General features: G+C 56.6%; 1 protein-coding gene across 1 annotated transcript; it reads left to right on the forward strand.

The window, feature by feature from the left end:
• The first annotated feature begins 234 nt into the window (after positions 1–234).
• On the forward strand, positions 235–18,229 carry NGFR (nerve growth factor receptor). The gene is made up of 6 exons (XM_016215613.2): positions 235–372; positions 6,215–6,356; positions 9,804–10,163; positions 13,751–14,003; positions 15,178–15,338; positions 16,028–18,229. The coding sequence occupies exons 1-6, from the start codon at positions 307–309 to the stop codon at positions 16,327–16,329; spliced, it is 1,284 nt and encodes a 427-aa protein (XP_016071099.2). The 5' UTR covers positions 235–306; the 3' UTR covers positions 16,330–18,229.
• Positions 18,230–20,730: the final 2,501 nt, after the last annotated feature.

Consider the following 20,730-nt stretch of genomic DNA (forward strand, 5'->3'; position numbering starts at 1 on the left):
AGGCTCCGAAGGCCAGGGCGCGGAGGAGCAGCAGCAGGACGCGCAGCCACAGCTACCCGCACACCCTCCCTTCCGCGCCTCTCTCCTGCTGGCGGCAGCGGGGCGGGCGGGCGCGGTTCCGGGGGTGGGCGGGCGGGGCGGGGAGGAGGCGGGGCCGCCGCACTGGCTTCTCCCAGCCCCTCCCGCCCGCAGCCAGAGGGAGCGGAGCCTCGGCCAGCTCGGGGGGCGGGTGCCGGAGCGCAGCGCAGCACTATCTGTCCGCAGCGCGGACTGACTGGAAGCGGGCGCTGCCGCGGGAGGCGGACGATGGGGGCAGGTGCCGCCGGCTGCGCCATGGACCGGCCGCGCCTGCTGCTGCTGCTGCTCCTGGGGGTGAGTGCCAGCCTGAGGGGAGCCCGCTCCCTTTCCCTGGACCGGAACCCTGTGGGTTCAGGTTTCCCCGAGGGAAAACAGAACAGAGCGTTTGGGTCCCAGATGCTGGGGATGGATGGCGGGAGAGGAGCTCCGATGCCAGAATCCACGGAGGAGCGTCTAGGGTTCCCGGGGCGCAGAGGAGACCCTGAGATCCAGGGTAGAGATGCGGTCCAGAGGTGCGCGCGGATGCGGCTACTCCGGTACCTGGGGGTGTGTGTGCAGGAGCTGGGAGGGTCTCTGAGGAGGGGGTCCTGGGGCTCTTGGATGCCTGGGCTCTTTGGAAGAGGGCGCTTGAATGCCAGGCTCTCAAGGCGACTTTCCCCCTGAGCATCTTGATATCTGGAGGGTCGTGGGACAGGACCCAGGCTAGCGAAGGAAGAGGAACGAGACGGGGACTAGAGATGTGAGGGGCGAGCGGGGCTGGAGACAAGGGGCTGGAACAATGGGGGAGGAGGCTGGAACGACAGAGGGGACCGGGCATCGGACAATGAGGACTGGCCAGACAATGGGGGGAGGGGCGTGGGAGGGAGAGCTTCGGGGAGCAGGGGTCGTCGGCTGAAGAGAGAAAAGTGGGTCGGGGAGGCAAAAAAAGGGACGGCGGCGAGGGAGGTAGGGAGAGGGAAGCAAAATGAGAGGACGGAGAAGAGCGGCCCCTAAGGTGGTCGGGACCCCGTGGGTCGGCCGAAGGACAGTGGGTCGAGAAGAGAGCAGAGGGACGGACGTTTCCCGCTCCTGTCGTGCGCTCTTTCTCGAGGCCTCGCCAAGTCGGGGAATTGCGCTGAGGATCCGAGTGTGGGGAGGGAGCGCCCACTTCGCGGGGGCGAACCCGTCCCCCTGATTCCCGCACGACCCACGAGCGGCTCCGAAGCGCTGTTTGAAGCAGCGCGGCGGACGAGAAGGGATGGAGTGGGCGTCGTCCGACCGGGTCTGGCGGCCGCCACGTCTCTGGAAGCAGAGCGCTGGGACGCGCCAGGAGGGGTATGTCCCGGTAGCGCACAGCCCAGGGTCGCGCAGGCGGAGGCGGCCCGCAGGGGGCGCTGCGGCACGAGGGTTGTGCCCTCGGCAGCTGCGGGCGCCACTGGGGCTGCGCGCCCGCCCCCATTAAGTGAAGTGACCCAAGCACCGCGCCCTCGGTTCGCTCGGCCTCAGCGCTCAGGCGCGTAGGGATTCCGCCCGCGCCTCGCTCAACTTTCAGATGAAGACGCTGAGCACTGAATGAGAGAGAGGCGCTGCGACGCCTCGGATTCTGTTTGGGCAAAGGACTGCGGGTCCTCTTAAGCATCTAGGTCCCCCTGGTAGTTCTGACCAGATATTCAGGACATGTGACCTGGTGTGTGGCCATGAACGGAGTGCCCTGGAAGATTTGGCAATGGAAGAGGTGTTCTCACTCTCCCTGACACCCTCGCGTCTCTGAGCATCGCGCCCCCAGCTCCCCGTTTTACAGATACGGAGACTGAGGCTCTGAGAGTTTGAACAGCTTGACTAGGATCCCACCCGCAAGTCGAGCCAGAGCCCCAGCTTGCCTGCCGCTCACCTGACTCCCAGCCCCGTACTGCCCGTACCTTTAAGGGGGCAGCGCGGCGTCCCCACGCGGGATAAGAGCTGCATTTCTCGGCGGGCGGGCGGGCTTGACACCAGCGGCGGCATGTGGAGGCTGGGCGGGCAGAGACCTCCGGGCGCTGGCCCCCTTTCCGAAGCTTAGCCCAGGTCCCCTGTAGCTGTCGATACCTGTGGCTTCTTCCGGGGATTTGGGAGCGACTGCGCGCACCTCGGCCGACTGACGCGCGAGTTAGAGGCGCTCGTCCGTCCGGAAGGGGGCGGGGGGGTGGGACGGGGGCGGACAGAAGCGTGGATCCCCGAGGGGCAGGAGGGAGTGTCCCCCGAGGGGAGAGGAGGCGAGGAAGGAGGAGAGCTGGGCGTGGAGGGCCTGGGGGCTGGGAAAGGTGGACCCGCGCGGAATCCGCGGCCCCAGCCCCTGCGGCTCTCGCCTCCGCTCGCCGCGGCTCCCTGCGGGTCGGGCTCCGCGGCGCTCCGAGTCCTCCCAGGGCCGCGACGAGAGTGCTGAAACCAGAGCGCGTCCCGGCGGGTCCGCTGGCGGGCCGCGCCGGTAATGGAGGCTCTTTGTCATTCAGACGTCTGTAACCCGAGCAGCGGGCCGGCTAATGCGCCTGATCGGGATGCGGCGAGGCGGCCACTAGACGGACGCGAGCGGCCGGGCGGGGGCGGCGGCTCCCGGGGCGAAGGGCTTCCCGCCCGCGCACCAGCCCGACCCGCTCGCGCGCATAGATTCTTCCCTGGGGGTGAGGGGTGGGGAGGCGGGAATAAGAAAATTGGTTGAGTGGCTACTATGTGACACGCACTGCCCTGGGTTATTTCACTTGCGTTATTTTAATCCTCATAATGTCCCATCAGAGTAAATCTAGTTATTCCCGTTTTACAATTGGAGCTGAGCCTCCCAGGCTTTCAGGCATGAAACCAGGCTCCCCCAGTTAGTAAGTGGTGGAGCCCTTGGAACCCAGGATGCTTGGCTTGGAGCTTGTTCTTTCCTCCGTATGCCAGACCGCTCTCCCTTCTAGATCCCGGAGGGATGAGGGCCCTGAATCACTACTAGCCCCGGAGATTACATCCGTGTCCTATGCCCTTGATACCACAAGTTTGGAACTGAGTCCTTTAGCCCCACGCAGAATCCCCGTCCCCCTCAAAGTCTTCATGAGGCAGCATCCTCAGTAATTAGCTCTTGTCTCCTACCCTATCCAAACTCAACCCTTATCTAAAGGGGTTGGGGGGCATGTGCCACTGCCTCCCCTGGGTTTGCAGTGACCTCAAAAGACCCTCCACATAGCTGAAAACTCTCCAATCCCATGGCGATGGCTAATAGCTCCATTCACCTAAGGGTAAATGGTTAGGATTCGTCCGTCACACTGAAGCATTCATATTCAAGTTCTTTCAACTGTTTTGGTGTGTTTTCTATTTCGTATAATTAAAAACATTTTTTAACAGTCTTAAGTCACTTTATCTAAGAGTACTTCCACCTTAGTTTCTTGAAAACCTTGAAATGGCAAAAATAAAAAGACTGCAAACATTTTCAAAGATGGGATGAAATCATTCAATAAAACTGGAAATGAAGAAGTGTAATAATGTAAATTGCAGGCAATTGCACCTATCATTGTGGTAAACTGGTCATTTTGGAGCAATTAGCCTGGACCCTAGTCATCCCTCCTGGCTTCCCAAGATTGCCCTGGCTTGAACCAACAGAAGGTGTGGCAGGGGCCAAGCATTAGGCCATTTAGTAGAAGGACCTCTGTGGGCCTTAGTTTCCCCCCCTGTCAGAGAGGGGATGAAGGCAATCCCTCACATCTTTTCCCCTCAGCATCTTGGCTTCTGGAGTAGCTGTTTGGGTGACATTTCCTCTCCCTCATGGGACTGTGGTTCCCCACAGAAACCAGGGACCATGTCTCATTGGAAACTCTTGTTTCAATGCTCAGTAAATAGTTGTTGCATGACTTAACTTTAAGGAGAGCAATTACCCATCCTCCTTTGGTCCCCATGCCATCCTCAGACTCCTTGGTGGCTGAGATTTTCTTCATATCTATTCTGCCCCCTATTCTTAGATGGCTTCCTATTTTAGGGGATGGCTAAACTGCCCCCTCCAACTACCTCCCACCCAGGTTCAGCAGCTCATTCTCCTAAGACACACCTTCCTACCAAGGCTAGTTACATAGTTCCTAAAGATGCCCTAAAGATGCCATTAAACTGAACAGATTAGAACGGTGGGGGAGGAGCCACTCAGGTCACACTCTGGTAGCATCAAGAATTGACAACTGATATCTTGATAGGAAGGGAGAAGAGAGAAAAAGTATTTTAAAAAACTGACAGGAGAACTCAAAGAGACGAAAGTGTGGTAGTAATTTGGGATAAAGAACACAAGGGCTTCAGTGCACAGCAGCCCAGGATAATCGCTGGTGTAAATGCTGAGTCCCTGAGTCATGGGGAAACTGTGAAGATATGTTCCGGAGTCAGAGAAAGGTGCAGCCACCCTGGTTGAAATGGAAAACAGTAGGTGATTAGAGCAGCAACTCCCTGACTTTTGGGAAGCTCAGCTATCCAGAAGTCATTCACCAGAGTTCTAGTTAAGCGAGATCCCTATTTTGTGCCAGATACCATGTCAGGTTCTGGGACAACCACGGCCTGGCCCTCAGGGAGTTGACAGTGCAGTGGGGGATCCTGAGAAGTGTCAAAACAGACAAGAATAGCCAACAGAGAGAACGCGTCACAGGGCAGCCCTGCCTGATGGGGGGGCACAGGCCCACTTCCTTGAGGAAGTGATAGTTAGGCGGAGCCCTAAAAGATGAAAAGGAATCCTACCAGGCCCTTCTGTAATCTCACTGGCCTCCCGGGGGAAGGCCTGGATCGGGGACTCCCCCAGCCCCAAGACTTCTGGCCTGCAGATGTTCCCAGCCCTGTGTTCCTGCCACCTGGGAGAAGATGGTGGCAGCACCCAAGGTCCCCCTCTTACACTGCCTGCACCCTCCCTGCTGGTCTCTTGAGGACCACAGGCTGCCTCCCACACTCATCCAATCCGTCCACCCCCTGCCTCCACCTAACCCTGGTGAGATCTCAGTATATCTTAAAGGACTGGGGGAAGGGAATGTTCTTGGCCATGACCTGGTCAGTGCGGAGGCAGAGGGATATCTAAAATGACCTTTAAAGCTCCTTTCTGCTCGCACGACCTGAGAGCCCATACTTCCTCTCAGTATCAAATGGGAGCTGCGTGGTCTGGGGCCAGGGAAACAGGCTTGGGAGTTTTATTAGACATGAAGATTTTTTTTTTTAAGGAACAGAAATATAAAGCAAGCTGCCAGCAGCCCCTCCCTCTAGGGAATCTGGTGCTAAATCGTTCCATCCATGAGCAAAGATGCCTTGGCGGCAGGAATCCGACTCCCTTTCCCCTGGTTCCAGAGCTGTTCCCACTGGCTGCATGGGGGGCAGGGAGTGGGGAGGGCTGGTGACTGGAAATCAAACCCTGGTGGAGCAGGGCTGCCGGGTGATGAGAGCCTCCACTTTCTCATCATTGATAACAGGCGACCCTTTCTTACATCTTGGCGCCACACTCTTGCCGATTGGTCTGCTCTGGCGCTGAGCTGTAGCCATCTCTAGCTAGATGGAGAGATGGAGACTCAGAGAGAGCGAGCAGGGCAGGTCAGAGCTCCCAATGCAGAGTCAGGATTTGAACCCAAGACCCCACCCCTCTGCCTTCTGTTCTTGGGTACAGATACATCCTGTTGGATATATATGTGGAATGTAAGGGTTGGCCTAGAATTAAGGACCTGGAGTAGGGACGGCCCTGCTAGCCTTTGTTACAAAAAAGGCCCCCTTCTGGGCAGATGCAGCCCTGCGGTCGTGCAGCTTAGTAAGTGGCATTTGGACTAAATTTCAGAGGCCAGTTGCCCCCTTGGCTGGAAACCCTGTGCGAGCTGTTATCTGAAGGCCCTCAACTGGGCCTCAAGCCTCTTTCCCTATGCAATGTATCCTTGAGATCCAAGAGTTGCTGTAACCCCAAAATGAACTTTACAGAGGGTCAGCCTGGGAGGCCCTGACCTCATACCCCCAGCAGCTTGCAGGGGTGCACTGTCCCCCACTGCCTTTCTTCCAGCTTTGATGTGCCTGATGCCTCCCTGGTGAGCTCATCCAGGCCCAGGTGGTTCCAATAGAAGGCTTTTGGAGGGGGTGTTTGATCCCTCAGAAGATACCCCCTCTCCTTTCTCTTACCAGTCTGACCTTCTGATCTCCCCCCACCCAGGTGTCCTTCGGAGGTGCCCAGGAGGCATGCTTCACAGGCATGTACACCCACAGCGGCGAGTGCTGCAAAGCCTGCAACCTAGGAGAGGGTGTGGCCCAACCTTGTGGAGCCAACCAGACTGTGTGTGAGCCCTGCCTGGACAGTGAGTAAAGGGTGGCAGGTGGGGAGAAGGGAGAGGAATGGAAGGGAGGGACCAGAGGCTCAGGAGATGTATGCTCAAAAGAGAGGCCTTACAGTCCTCTGCCTCCTGGCAGTGTCTCCTGCCCACCACTCTATGGGCACCAGAAGTGAGTGTGATGCAGGATAGGAGGCAGAGAGGGGAAGCTGAGAATGGATGAGAGAGGTCTGCAGAGGAAGGAGGGGACCTGATAGGGGATCCCAAGGGGACCCCCCTTCCCAGCCCCCAAGCAAAGAAACCTAGTAGAAGAGTGTGGCCAGGTGGGAGGAGTAGCTGATACTAAGATGAGCTAAAAATATCACCTACACTGCAAAATCAATGGTTGCCACTTACCCGCAGTGTTTTTAGGGGGAGGGGCGGAGAATCAAATACTGGCTGCCCTGGAGTCTGACCTTGGGGGATCCTGGGAGGGTGTGGCTACCCCTCCCCCCAGGCCAACTGTCCTCCAGCTCTGAGGAAGCAGAGCTTTCCCAGGCAGCAGGGACGGGGGTTAGAGTACTATAAAGATGTCCTTCTTGCAGGTGTTATCAGGTGGGGGAGGGAGAGGACACTGTGGCCATCCCTACCTGAGATGTCCTTGGGGAGGGGAGAGAATCCTGTCTTCCAGATCTGCTTGATGAGGGAGGCCTCAGGATGGTGGGTCTGGGGTCTGAAATCCGTGCACTGTGGAGTCAGGAGTCTCAGCTCTGCTGGATGCCCCAGCGTCAGTTGCTGCCTTCAGGCTATGGGCTCAGTACTCTTTTCCTGCCCCTGCCCAGAAACCTTTCCTCACTGTCAAGTCAGATCCTGCCTTCTACCTGGCACAGCCCATCCGGAGGGCCTGTGGTAACCATACTCAGATTATTCTATAATCACACTGGGAACAAGGGAGCAGGAACTGGGAACTCTGAACCCACCTGCCAGCCTAGTCTTACCTCTGGATGCCTCTTCCACCATCAACACTTGCCCACCTCTCCATGCTCCAGGCAACCCCAGCTCCTAGGTGTCCTCAAACATACTGTTTTCCTATTTCTGTGCTTATGGATCCTATAACCCCACACCCCAGCAGAGGGATGCCTGGGACTGGGTGGGGAGACTGGACATTCTGTAATACCCTTGCCATCTGGGCACTTGCCCTGGCCCTGGCCTAACAGGGTTTCCACCCCAGGGAAGGGCTGGCCAACTACTGCCTACCCTGGAACCTCGTAAGATTGCCTTTCGCATTTCCTAGGCTCCAGCCCAGGGCCTCTCCTCCCTGAACCCTAAGTCTCACAGGATAGGACCCCACTCACCCTCTGTCCAAGCAAGAGATGGGGTAGAGGAGCCTGGGGGAGGGAGGTTCTGCATCTCTGGGGATGGGGAGAGGGGAGGCAAGCTCAGAGGTGATGGCAGGAACCCTCCCTCCCATTTCCTCGGTCTGTTCCCCTCCTTTTCCCTCCGCCCCTTGCTCTCCATCAGCTGCGTTAACAGGCAGTCTTTACAAGCCCACTTTATGGAATGGAGACCCCAGTGGACTTTCCCTCTATCCTCAAAACGTTTCCACAAGGAAACCCATTAAGCTCCTGCCTTCATTCTCTGCCAAAAAAGACCACATTTTCCCCACCCCCTAAAACCCTCTCCCAGGAGTTTCCTGCTAATTTTCTGTATTTTCCCATAAGCAGGGAGGGCCCTCCCTTCCCTTCCCTTCCCTTCCAGGGTGCCACATGCCAACCAGATAAGAGCCTCTTGTTTGTTTAAATTGGAAATCCTGCCTCGGCTGATTATGTTTGGAAGTCCTTTCTGCTGTCTGACTATATCCCACGGGGTAGGCCCAACCTTTTTAGGATCCCTGCTGTGTGTCAAGTGCTTTACAGTGAATTTCATTTATTCCTCATCACAACCCTGTGAGTGGAGATATTATTCCCTATTTTACAGAGAAAGTAAAAAGCTCAGAGAGGTTAAATAAAGCGCCCAGAGTCACACAGCTAATAAGTGATGGAAGCAGTTTTGAATCCAGATCTGCCTGAGTTCTAGGAAGAGAAATATAGGGGTCCCTCTGCCAGAACTGATTGTGTTCTTCCCTTCTCCCCTGATATCTTTTCCCTTTCCACTTCTGTCTGGTTTTTTTCTTCTTTGCTTTTCTACACACTCCCGCCACCCCAAGATAATGACCCAGTGCTCCATCTTGTCTCTTGGTGCCTTTAGAGAAGGTTGAGATCAGACCCACAACAGGCCTTGATTTCCCTTCCATGGGATGCTGCTACTTCCTCTATGGCTTCCACATTCTGAGCAGACCTTCCCTGGTTCTCAGGTTGCTAAATCCCTGCTTTTCCTCCCCTTGGAGCAAGAATGCACCCTCTTGGATGCAGATTGGCACGAGTTCTCCATGCTGGGCTGAAAGGAGTGAAGATCTGCTCTGTGCCTTCTCTTCTCTGCACAAGAAGGAGAGGACCCTGGCGCCCCTGGCGTCCCTCCCCTTGTTCTGGAGCTCACATCCATTAATTAAGAAAGCATAAGTTAACAGTGAGCTCGGTCCTGGCCAGTGTGGCTCCGTGGTTAGAGTGTTGGCCCAGGGCACCGAAGCTGATTCCTGGTCAAGGGCACTTCCTTTGGTTGCAGGTTGGCTGAGGTGGGAGCAATCAGGAGGCAACCAGTTGATGTGAGAGAGACATCTCTCTCTCTCTCTCTCTTCCTCCCTCCCTCCCTTCCATTGTCTCTGAAAAGCAATGGAAAAAAATATCCTCAGGTAAGGATTAACAAAAACTATTAAAAAAATAAAGTGATTTTGAAAATCTTCCCTTTATGCCCTTTCAAAGCGCAGAGGATGATATATTCAAATCCTTCTTGCTTTCTAGCGTCAGTCCCTCCTGCTGTACCTGAACTTGCTAGCCAGGATTCTTATCCCCACCCTCAGGAGCCAAGCCTTTCGGCAGCGTTGGGGAGCGCCCTGGGTGGGAAATTATGTTGTCTAACCCTAGTTACTCTCATACAGGCCACACCTGAGCCCCGACCTGTGCAAGGGCAGCTGTTGAAGGCCCCATGCCTGGGCTGGGCTCCCAGCTCAGCTCTGGCCTGTGGGGAGAGCTGGGTGGGAACCACCTCCAGATTATCCCTTAATCTTGCTGGGAACTCTCTAAGAGAATCTGCCAAGAAATTTACCTGCACCACCTGGGCTACCTTGAGACGTCTCAGGGTCATTGCTTCCCGGGCTTGGGCTTGGAGCATGGGACTCCCGGACCCCTTCCTCCCTCCCAGTGGGCTGCCACAAGCTTTCACGGACCTGGATCAGGGGAGAGGGTGAGGCCCGCCGAGGGGGTGATTCTGACCGAGGGAGGCAGCGCCCTTGCGGGCGTGGGGAGGGAGAGAGGCCCTGCAGCCCCTGCGTCCCAAGTGCCCGAAATGCAGGCGACCAAATTCTGGGCCCGCAGCTCCCCCACCTCCGTTTGCCCGCAGGCGTGACGTTCTCCGACGTGGTGAGCGCCACGGAGCCGTGTAAGCCGTGTACCGAGTGCGTGGGCCTGCAGAGCATGTCGGCGCCCTGCGTGGAGGCCGACGACGCCGTGTGCCGCTGCGCTTACGGCTACTACCAGGACGAGGCGACGGGGCGCTGCGAGGCGTGCCGCGTGTGCGAGGCGGGCTCGGGGCTCGTGTTCTCGTGCCAGGACAAGCAGAACACCGTGTGCGAGGAGTGTCCCGACGGCACGTACTCCGACGAGGCCAACCACGTGGACCCGTGCCTGCCCTGCACCGTGTGCGAGGACACAGAGCGCCAGCTGCGCGAGTGCACGCGCTGGGCCGACGCCGAGTGCGAGGGTGAGCGCGCCGCGGGCCCGGCTGCAGGCGGGGGGAGGGCGCCCCCTGGGGGTCGGGAGGGGCAGGACCGGCCCGGAACTGCGGCCGCTTTTCCTGAAACCCGACGGAGGAGGTAGCTTCGGATCCTTCTCGCCAAAGGCCCCCTTTCACTCTTTCCTCCTTTGGGCTGTTTGGAAAGCCACCCTCCTCCTCTCAGGCCGCAGCTACTACATTCGTACCCATTTTCCAGGGCTGTATTGGTGGCGGGTCTACTGTGGCTGCCAGCTGGACGTTGGACCGGTTGCAGATAAACAGTTGGAAGGTGGCCACTGCAACCAGAGCAGAGCAGGACACGTATGATCCTTAAGGCAGGCTTTCTGAACTGGAAAAGAGGCTTGAGGACCCTCAGGAGTTGAGACCCTTAGGCACTGAGGCCTGATCTAGGTCCATGGTGGTTTATGACCCAAGATAGAATCCACTTGCTGAGTGATGTTAGTTAGAGAGGTCACTGCTGTGTCTTGGACCTCAGTTTCCTCACTGGTCAGTTGGTGACCAGTGTTGTGGGTTAGAGAAGGTGGCGGGTCTATTTCAACTTGTGTTATCAGGGGGCAGGGTCAACAGTCATCTTTAGTTTAGTCAAGGATGGAGTTGGACCCAAGGAACACTAAGGAGGTCATGGGCAAGGGGCTTTGGGGTGGAGGAAGGGGAGTGGAAGGGTCCAAGGATGAGAGGCAGGGTGCAGGTGGAGGCCGCAGCACCCTCCCCAGGGGTGGATGGGAGTTGGGTGTGCCCACCTTAGCCAGGCACAGACCCCAAGGAGATGGGGTGATTCCTGGGGTGGGAGGAGGAAGCACCTTGGCCGTCAGAGCAGAACAGTTTTGGCCTCTGGTTGGTGACGTCTGTCTCAGGGAGATGGGTAGCTTTTCCACTGCAGGGAGTGGTTGACAGTGCCCTTACGTTCTCTCCATCACCCTGTGGCTGGGTGTCCACTTAGCTATTTCCCTAACCCTTAGGATATTCTCACTCCGAGAAAGCAACACAGCCCCTCCTTTTGGGAACCATAAGTTTGATGGGAGAGATACAGCCTTGGCCTCAGTCTCATGAGAGAGACAGGGTCCCAGCACTCATTTCCTGAGAGATCCCTCATTCTGCTGGAGGAAGCACAGCCTCTGCCTTCAGTCAGTCCCAGTCAGATGGGGGAGATAGGTCCCCTTTGTGGGGAGCCTCCAGTCTAACACTGGCTCCCATGCGACCATGCCTTCCTTCCACCTCCGGTGATCTCTGGCGGAGGGGGCTGTTAAGTTGCGCTGATGCCAGGTGTGTGTGTGTGTGTGTGTGTGTGTGTGTGTGTGTGTGTGTGTGTGTGTGTGTGAAGCTTCCTGTATTGGGATGGGGGGCTGGGAGGAGGATTGGGGTACAAAACGTGATGGTTCTGGTGGCAATTGCCCTGGGCTAGGAGGCAGGCAAGTGGCATCAGGCACAGGCAGGGAGGGAGTTTCAGCCGCTGGCAACAGGCAGGCACGCAGTACAGTTCCGTGGGCAAGTCCAGACCAGCTGGTGGGGGGGCTCAGTCAGGGGCATGGTTAAAGCAAAGAAAGGTGGTGGCTGGGGGAGGGGTGGGCTCTGCCTTTTGGGGGCATTCACAGATTCCTCCCAGATAGCACCCCACTTTTCCAGCTACCCTGAGGAGGAGAGTACCCCTGAGGGCCGTGTTTACCCTTGTCCCTCTGCCCCTCTTTACCCCTGCCTCCGAAGGGTTAAATGTCAGCTCTGGGGTAGAGGGAGCATTTCAGGAAATGGAATGTGATTCACAGTTTGGTTGCCCCCTTCCCCTCCAGTGCATTGTACTTTCTTGCATATACATTTCAGGTGTCAACACGGTGACTCACCCACCCTTGGGGCAGAAGCCCACCCCCCCCATTGCCCCAGTGAAAGTTGGATTTAGAGGAAAGGCTTGGTCCCTCTTTCACCCCCAAGTCTGGCAGCCCCATTCCGGAAACTGCTGTCAGGACCTGCCAAGGGCTTAGCGGGTTGGAATGCTAGTGGACATGGCCACATCTGGATCTCATCCCCCCACCCCCATCAGAGGGTAGTGGAGAAATGTGGGGAAAGTGCCCTGGACAGCTCCATCTTCAGCCTGGTCTGTCCCTGACCACCAGCTCTCAGCCTTTCTCGCTGCTCTAGCATCTCTGTGATGATCTGATTCACCACCATGCCTTCAGCCTATGGGTTGGGGTCAGCCTCAGGGCTCAGGTTGCCCCGCTAGCTGGCCCAGCTCCCTAGCAGGGCAAGAGGAGACTGCCCCTCCTCCACCCCCTAGTCAATGCCTTATCTGGGGCTGCCAAAGACAGAGCTATGTCTCCTCCCCTTCCAGCCCCACTCCCTCCCAGGACTGAGATGGGGGAGACAGCAGATGGCAGCCCCCTCCTCAGTGCCAGCCAAATGGATTCCAGATTCACATCTGGGGGCCTACCCCTCAGAAGGTGCTGAAAACAGGGCTCTTTGAAGCATCTTAGTCTTGAGCTGAGGAGGCCCAGAGACCAGTGGGCAGCTTTGACGCCAACTTGGGTGGGCAAACTGGGAGCTGAGTGGGGCTGAGCTGAGGAGCAAAGGGCCTTCCCCATCACCCCATTGGCATGTCCCATCTGCTTTACCTCCCTGCCCTAGGAGTGGGAAGTGAGGACGGGTGGGGTAAGCAGCTTTGCCCAGGCAGGCACCCTCAGGCGGTCCAGAGCCCACAACCCCAGGAACTGCCCCCAGCTGGGTGACAGAATGGAAAATCCCACCCACTGGTGCCAGGAGGTAGCTGGGTCCCCTGTCAGAGAGGCTGGCAATACCCAGCTGGCATGAGAGGGTCTAGGTGGGTGGCAAGGCGCAGTCTCCTTCCCTGAGGTACTGGGCAGTACCTGCTTCTCAGGCCCTCTCTCTGCCAACAGCCTGCTTCCTGCCCAGGGAGGGTGTGGGCTCCTTGACACTCTCTTCTCTGGGTGTCAAGATCAGATGGTGTGAGGGCCACACAGGGCAGGAAACGGGCTAGCCACTGTCCAAGGACTGGCTGGAGGGAAGCAAGCCTGCCTGGCACCCCCACCCTGCCCAAGCCTAGAGCCAGGACAACAGACTGGAAAGGAGGCTGCGTGCCAGCTCTGGGGAGGTGGAGTGGGGCACGGTACCTAAGTACCCTCATCCTTCCTTGGGACCGGTGACTGGAGCCATTGGGCGAACCTAGGGCCAAAGGGGTTACATTTCCCAGAGTGCTTCCAGCTGGAGCCTTCCCGGGCTTACTCTCTCTCTCCTTTCTGTGTATACCTGCATGCCAGGTCTGGGCCCCCCAGGGGAGGCAGAATAGATTTATAGGGCCACAGCTACCCCCCGAAATGGAAGGGAGCTTAGAGACCATCTCTCTTCATATCCCCATTCTCTGGACAGGGAAATGCAGGGACCTAGGTCTCGTGACTCCCAGGCTCTCGCTTGTCACCCATGTGTGTAACTGCTGGGCACACGAGAACCTGGAGCGGGTTGGGGACTCAGGAAGAAGCGCTGGGTGGGTCAGATCATAAAGGGAAGGGCTGAGGGGAGTGGGCGCTCAATCCTGTCACCCTTTCTCCCAGAGATCCCTGGCCGCTGGATTACACGGTCCACACCCCCAGAGGGCTCAGACAGTACCGCCCCCGGCACCCAGGAGCCCGAGGTACCTCCAGAGCAAGACCTTGTGGCCAGCACAGTAGCAGATGTGGTGACTACAGTGATGGGCAGCTCCCAGCCCGTGGTGACCCGAGGCTCCACTGACAACCTCATCCCCGTCTACTGCTCCATCCTGGCTGCTGTAGTTGTGGGCCTCGTGGCCTACATTGCCTTCAAGAGGTGAGAGGGAGGGGTGGGGGACAGGGAAAAGGACCTTTGTTCTCAAGGTGGGCTTTACTGTGACCTTGACCTGAAAATGCACACACTCTTTTAACTCAACCCCAAGCCAAGCTTATCCTCACTTACCATCAGCTGCTCCACTCCAGGGCATGGCAGCTCAGCAGGAAGGGAAGGTGATTGTCCCTGTCCTGTCCTCATGTCAGCACCACCCCACTCCCATGTGCTCCCCTCTCTGATTCCCCAGCCCCTGCTGCACACAGAAAGGGTGCTTTACCAAGTGCCTCTGACCTCGTTCCCCGAACCCCATTTAGCAACACAGTTACCTACATGTGTATGTGTCTCTTCCTTCCCATGTGACACTTGGGAAACTGTGGCATCCACATCCAGAAATCCAGGATGTGCCAGAACTCTCCGAAAGTATTTTAAATGTCTAAGTGCATTTTTGATTCTTAAAAAATCCCATCAAAGTAATATATGCTTGCTTGGGGAAATGCAAACAAGCACAGTGTCTTGTAAAGCAAGAAGCAAAAGCTCCCTTTTATCTTCCCAAATCCTACCCCTCATCATTGGTATCTGTTTCGATCCTTTCCAACCATTTTCTGTGCATTTATAAACACATATACATGAAACTTTTAAATTATATGTAAACACACAGGTATATGTATATATTTTTAGCATCAGTGGAGTCACACTATACATATTCTACAGCTTACTTTTTCACTAATCTCCCCCAAGAGAGCTTTCCTTGGGACATATAGATTATCTGATCATTTGTAACCACTCATTCAATAATATGGATGGATCATAATTTAACCAGTTTCTTACTGATGGACATTTGATTTGTTTTTAGTTTTTCTTAGTTCTTATAATAGCAGAGGAAGTCCTTGGACTATATGTGTCCTGCACACATGTGCGAGTATTTTACAAGGGTAGACTGGGAAAAGTGGAATTCTGGGAAGTTATTTATTTATGCGTCATTCATTCCATGGACATTTATTGAACACTTGCAGTGTGCACCAAGCCCTGAGTGCCCCTCTGACCTTAGTCACTGTGGCAGGGGATCACAGCTGGGTACCTACCATGCCCCTGGCCCACACATCAGAGCACAGATGCCCTAGCCACAGGGCCACTGCGGCCCCTCTTCCCTGAGGCTGGGCCTGTCCTCTGGCTCCAGGTGGAACAGCTGCAAGCAGAACAAGCAAGGAGCCAACAGCCGGCCTGTGAACCAGACACCCCCACCCGAGGGAGAAAAACTCCACAGCGACAGCGGCATCTCTGTGGACAGCCAGAGCCTGCATGACCAGCAGCCCCACACACAGACAGCCTCAGGCCAGGGTGAGCAGCAGGCCGGGCAGGGGACTGAGGCAGGGCAATCAGGACTGATTAAGGTCAGGCTGTAGGAAGCACTGCCAGAGGGGCTGGCTGCCTGGTGCCTCTGGGTGGAAGGATGGGACAGTGGGATCAGGGAAGGGGTGGGGGAGGTCCTTTCCTGTGGAGTGACTTGGGAAATGGAGGCTTTGACAAATTGGAGCATCCAGACTCATCAAGCTAATTGTCCCCCCTAGGGCTAATTACTCCCCCAAGTGGCTGCAATTAGCCTCCTGCCCTGGACTTCTGGGGAACAAGCAGTTAATTATGTCCCCTAATTAGTGGCCCAAAGCCTAGCTCCAGGACACTTGCCACAGTTGAGTCTGGGACTGAGAAGTCCTGTCTCCTCCTCTGCCTTGATTAATTGCTGGGGGGGGGGGGGACAGTAGGGAGGGGTTAGGTGGTGGGGATAGTGCTGGAGCTATGGGTGGGGAAGGCACATGACTCAGCATCTGCCCCTAGGCCCCCTCCACAGCCTGGCCCCTCTATCCAGGACCTCATCTTGGCCATCCCTCTGCCTGTAGGCCCTGGGGGCTTCCCCAGATTGGGAGGAGAAATGCCTCAGTCCTTCTCTGGTCTTATCCCAGGTGCCAGGCCTACTGTGGGGGGAAGGGGACCTGGTGGGTTGTGTCTGACTTCTCCTGGGTTCTTGGCAGCCCTCAAGGGGGACGGAGGCCTCTACAGCAACCTGCCACCGGCCAAGCGGGAGGAGGTGGAGAAGCTGCTCAATGGCTCCGCGGGGGACACCTGGCGGCACCTGGCGGACGAGCTGGGCTACCAGCCTGAGCACATAGACTCCTTCACCCATGAGGCCTGCCCCGTCCGCGCCCTGCTCGCCAGCTGGGCGGCCCAGGACAGCGCTACGCTCGATGCCCTCCTGGCTGCCCTGCGCCGCATCCAGCGAGCCGACATTGTTGAGAGCCTGTGCAGCGAGTCCACTGCCACGTCCCCCGTGTGAGCTGACCCGGAGCCCCTGCCCTGCCCCCACATTCCGGTGACTGATGCTCCAGCCAGCCCCCCATGGGCCAGCATCAGAGCTGAGCTCCTCTGGGCAGGGCTGTGGAGCCTGGGCCCCTAAACCACAGCCCTGTCATTGACCCCTTGTGGCCCCGTCGCTTCTGACCACACTCCCCCTCCAGCACCAGAGGTACCCTTGCTGCCTCTCCACCCTGTCCCTCCCCCTCACCATCTCCAGCCTTCTGCTCCCTCTCCCACACTTCCAGGTGGGCCAGCTCCTCCCACCATAGCAGGTGTCATACCTGGGGGGCTGACACCAGGGATAGTGTTGGAGTGACAACGAGGCCCCAGAGACTCAGAGAGAGACTGAGGAACCAGAGCCATGGACTCTACACTGTGAACTTGGGGACTGAGGGCGCATCCGTGGCCTAAACCCTCCCTCAGCCCCCATCACGCCTCCCCTCTGGCCTAAGACGAAGAGGGTTGGAGCTTGTCAGAGCTGGAAGAGGGTATTGAAATCTAGTCCACCCTCCTTGTTTCACATACAGGACAGTGAGGCCCAGAGAGAGGCAGTGACTGGCCCAAAGCCACCCAGCAATGGGGTAGCCAAATGTGGGCTGGCCTCCTCCTCTCTGAATGAAGGGCACAAGCCTCACCTTTGCTTAAAGGCTGGGAGAAGGGGGGACGGGTGACAACCCCTGGGAAATGTCTTACAGCCAAATCCGCTCCACCCTCCACCATCCCCAGGCCTGTTCAACCCTGGTGGAGATGGATGCTTTACCCAAGGCTTGGTCCGTTGACCCATCATGACCCGAGTCAGGTTTGGGGTTTGTGGAAAGGGGTGCTGCTTCCCCTTTCCTGTCACCCTAAGGCGTGTCAGTGTGGCACCTGTGGCGTGGCCCAGTCTGTAGGTGCCCTCCATCCAGGCATAGACCAAGAGCCAACACAGACAGTACCCCTACCTGCAACACACACACACACACACACACACACACACACACACACACACACGATGAGAAATCTTTTCTCCACAAGTTCTTTCTCTTGGGCTGGGACCGGATCCTGCCCGGGGCAGCTGCCAGAGAAGCATCCCAGGGAATTGAACTCTGCGCATTGTCTTCTCTCGCCCCCGGGTTTGGCGGGCCAAGGACGGCTGAGGCTCGAGCTGGCGCCTGTCTTCCAAGGGCCTGCACGGGAGGAATGCTCCCCCTCCTCTGAAGCCGTGGGTTTGGCTGGGCCCTGAAGGCTGCAAAGAAGAAAAGTGGACCAGTGTGGGAATGCAGGAAGAAGGAATTGAGTTCAACTGTAGCCCCTAGACTCTGGTCTGTCCAAGTTTAGAGGACTGTACAAAGGACAGTTTTTTCCCTAGCTTGGTGCCAGGAAGGGGCCTGGAGGTCCCTCCTGGCCTGTTCTGTTTTGCTTGATGTTGGAATGATTGGCTCCCCCATCTATTTAGCATGAACGAGCCCCGAGCAGGGTGTGCACTAACAGCCACCCCCTCCCCCGCCCAGGGTTCTCCCAGCCCCCTGTAAGGGATGGGGAACATTGTATGTAGATGGCATTTCTTTGACCTCAATCTGTGATGGGAGGAGGAAACTCACCTGCTGGCCCCTCGCCTGTGCACCTGGGAGTGGGGCAGAGTCTGAGTGTATTTATTTTCCTCCCCAGCAGTTGGGGAGGGGGTTGGGGGTGGCAAGTATGTTTTAGCATGTGTTTGGTTCTGGGGCCCCTCCTGCCTCCCTTTGGTCGGAGATGGAACCCTTTTGGCCCCCTAGCTGGGGACTCTGAGCTCCAGAGTCCCTGACACCTTTCCCTTGCATCTTGTGTAATCATTTCTTGGGCCCTCCCGAAACATACACATAAAACATAAATGATGAACATTAAATAGCAAAGAAAGAAAATTAGTGCAGTGATTTTCTGGAAACGCATGTGTTTTGAATTGGCGGAGGCTGTATTTGCCACAAGGACACAGGTATAATTTCCATCTCTGTTCCTGTCCTGTTTTCTGCCTGCACACACATCAAATAGGGAAGTTTTAACAGAAATCCAGCAAATTCACAAGTGTAGTAGCCATGGAATTAATTCACGTGGGATAGGAAGGAGTGGGGGCCCTTTTCCCCCAGATCTTGGAGAAGGAAAGTGAGAATAGCCATGCAGGAAGCTGGCCAGCTGTGAACTTGACCAGATGTCAGAAGTGAAAGTGACCACAGGGGAGCCAGAGGCTGGCTGGCTAGAAGGGCCGGGTCACAACCCTGCAGCTCCCAGCCACCCACATGGCCTGGGAGACACTCCCCCCGCCCCCTCCAAACACATGCATGTGCACGGGGTCTGGCTCCAGATGGCCTGGAGGAAGCCTGGCTGGCCTGACCTGGAGTTAGGCCCCTCCCTTGTGGCTCTCCCAGGCAGGTCCCAACCCTGGCTCCTGCCAGCCTGGCTTTGAGCCCTGCTTGGCCTGGGCCTGGGAGCTCCCTGAGCTGCAGGGTTTCGGGCCCCAGGCCTGTTCCACTCTCTGAGGCTGGCCAGGCAGCTGGTCAGAGCTGCTCAGCCCCTGCTGATCCCTTGGCCAGGTCCTCCGATGGGGCTGGGCTGGCTCGTGGTTGTTGGGAAAAGCACAGGAGACTTGCTCTTCCTGGAAAGAAGCAAATAAGCCTTCCTGATCTCAAAATCCTGGGAGGGGCCAGCCAGGCCCCAGCCAAGAATGAAGTATGAGTTGGAGGGGCAGCTGTCTTTCATCTTCCACCCCCAGACTGCGAGGGTTATGAGGAAGGTGTGTGTGGGGTGCAGGTAGATAGGAGAAATGACCCTGGCACTTGGGTAGCACCCAAGGTGCAGTGTGATGGGGAGATGGTCTCTGTCTTGAGTGAACTTCCCATCTGATGGGGAGACACAGTCCCAGGCTTAAGGATACTTCGAATCTGATGAAGGAGGCACCATTCTTGTCCTAAGGGAGCCTCCATTCTGATGGGGGAAGCACCTCTCATCTGGTAGAGAGCCAGACGCTACCTGTGAGAATAGGCAAATCCCTACCTTCAGTGATCTTACATTCTGGAGGGGGAGATAGCAGACAAGGCCCCTCTGGTGCGCAATACCATGCTAGGGGTGAGTGGGAGGTCCCAGCCCAGACCCACCCCTACCAGGGGTTAGGGAAGGTTTGTTAGAAAAGGGACCTTGAAGCTGAGTCCTTAGGGATGAGTGGAATCAACGAGCTGGGGGAGGACTGTTCCTGGCAGAGGAACCAGCTCAGCAAAGGCCCTAAAGAGAGAAGAGAGCACACAGGGCCTGGGGAGGCGCCTGTGCCTGGGACCCAGGGAGGGGGAGGTCAGTGGGGCCAGACAGAAAAGGGGCTTAAAGAGATGCTAAGATGTCTGGATTGCACTCTTAGAACACTGGGAAGCCACCGAGGGGTTTTAAGCAGGGGCTCCATAGACAGATTTGCAGTTTAGAAAGCACTAGCTCTGGCTGCTGGGTGCAGGGTAAGAGTGCAGCAGGGCGGGCAGGGAGGTGAAGTCACTGGTTGGGGGACAGAGAGCCTTAAAGACATCATACCAGAGATTTGCACTCCCCCTATACTGTGGAGAAACCCTGTTTGCCCTCCTTCAGCCTAACCTCCACTCCTTTTTCCCAATTCTCCCATGAGGGCAAATGAAAATGCTCCATGAGCTTCCCATCTTTAATGTGGCCTCCAAGGGCTGTGAGGCCCCTGCTAATCCTCTAGCCACCCTCTTGCTCACACTCTGTGCTCCCCCAAACCAGCCATCTTGCAGTTCTTTAAGCTTCGGTGATCCCTCCGGCCGCAGGCTTTGGCTCATGCCGTCCTTTCTGTCTGGAACACTCTTTCCCTCTATTTTCCAAGTTGCCTCCCAGTTCAGTGCTTCCTTGGGGAAGCTCTTACCATACTCTGGACTCAAATCAGGCTTCCTGATTCCAGGTCAGAGAACACCACGTTCCACTCCTTTTCTTTCTTTTTTTATTTTTAACCCTCACCAGAGGATATTTTTTTCATTGCTTTTCAGAGAGAGTGGAAGGGAGAGGAGAGAAACATCGATGTAAGAGAAACACATTGATTGGTTGCCTCCTACACATGCCCCAACCAGGGCCAGGGTTCGAGCCTGCCAACTGAAGTACATGCCCTTGGCTGGAATCAAACCCAGGACCCTTCAGTTGGAGGGCCGACCCTCTAACTACTGAGCCAAACCAGCTAGGGCTCCACTCTTTTTCTTTAGACCACTTATCTCTTCGCAATTAGGCACCCGTCTGAGTGATTATTTGATTACTGTAAACTCCAGGAAACCAGAGACAGGGTCTGGTTTTGCTCACTTTCTAATCCTCAGCACCTTGCCTGGCATACAGCTAGCACCCAATAAAACGTTGTTGACCGAATGAATGGAGTGCTCTAAAGCAG

This window comes from Miniopterus natalensis, chromosome 17, assembly GCF_054644295.1.
Source record: "Miniopterus natalensis isolate mMinNat1 chromosome 17, mMinNat1.hap1, whole genome shotgun sequence".
NCBI classification, from domain to species: Eukaryota; Metazoa; Chordata; class Mammalia; order Chiroptera; family Miniopteridae; genus Miniopterus; species Miniopterus natalensis.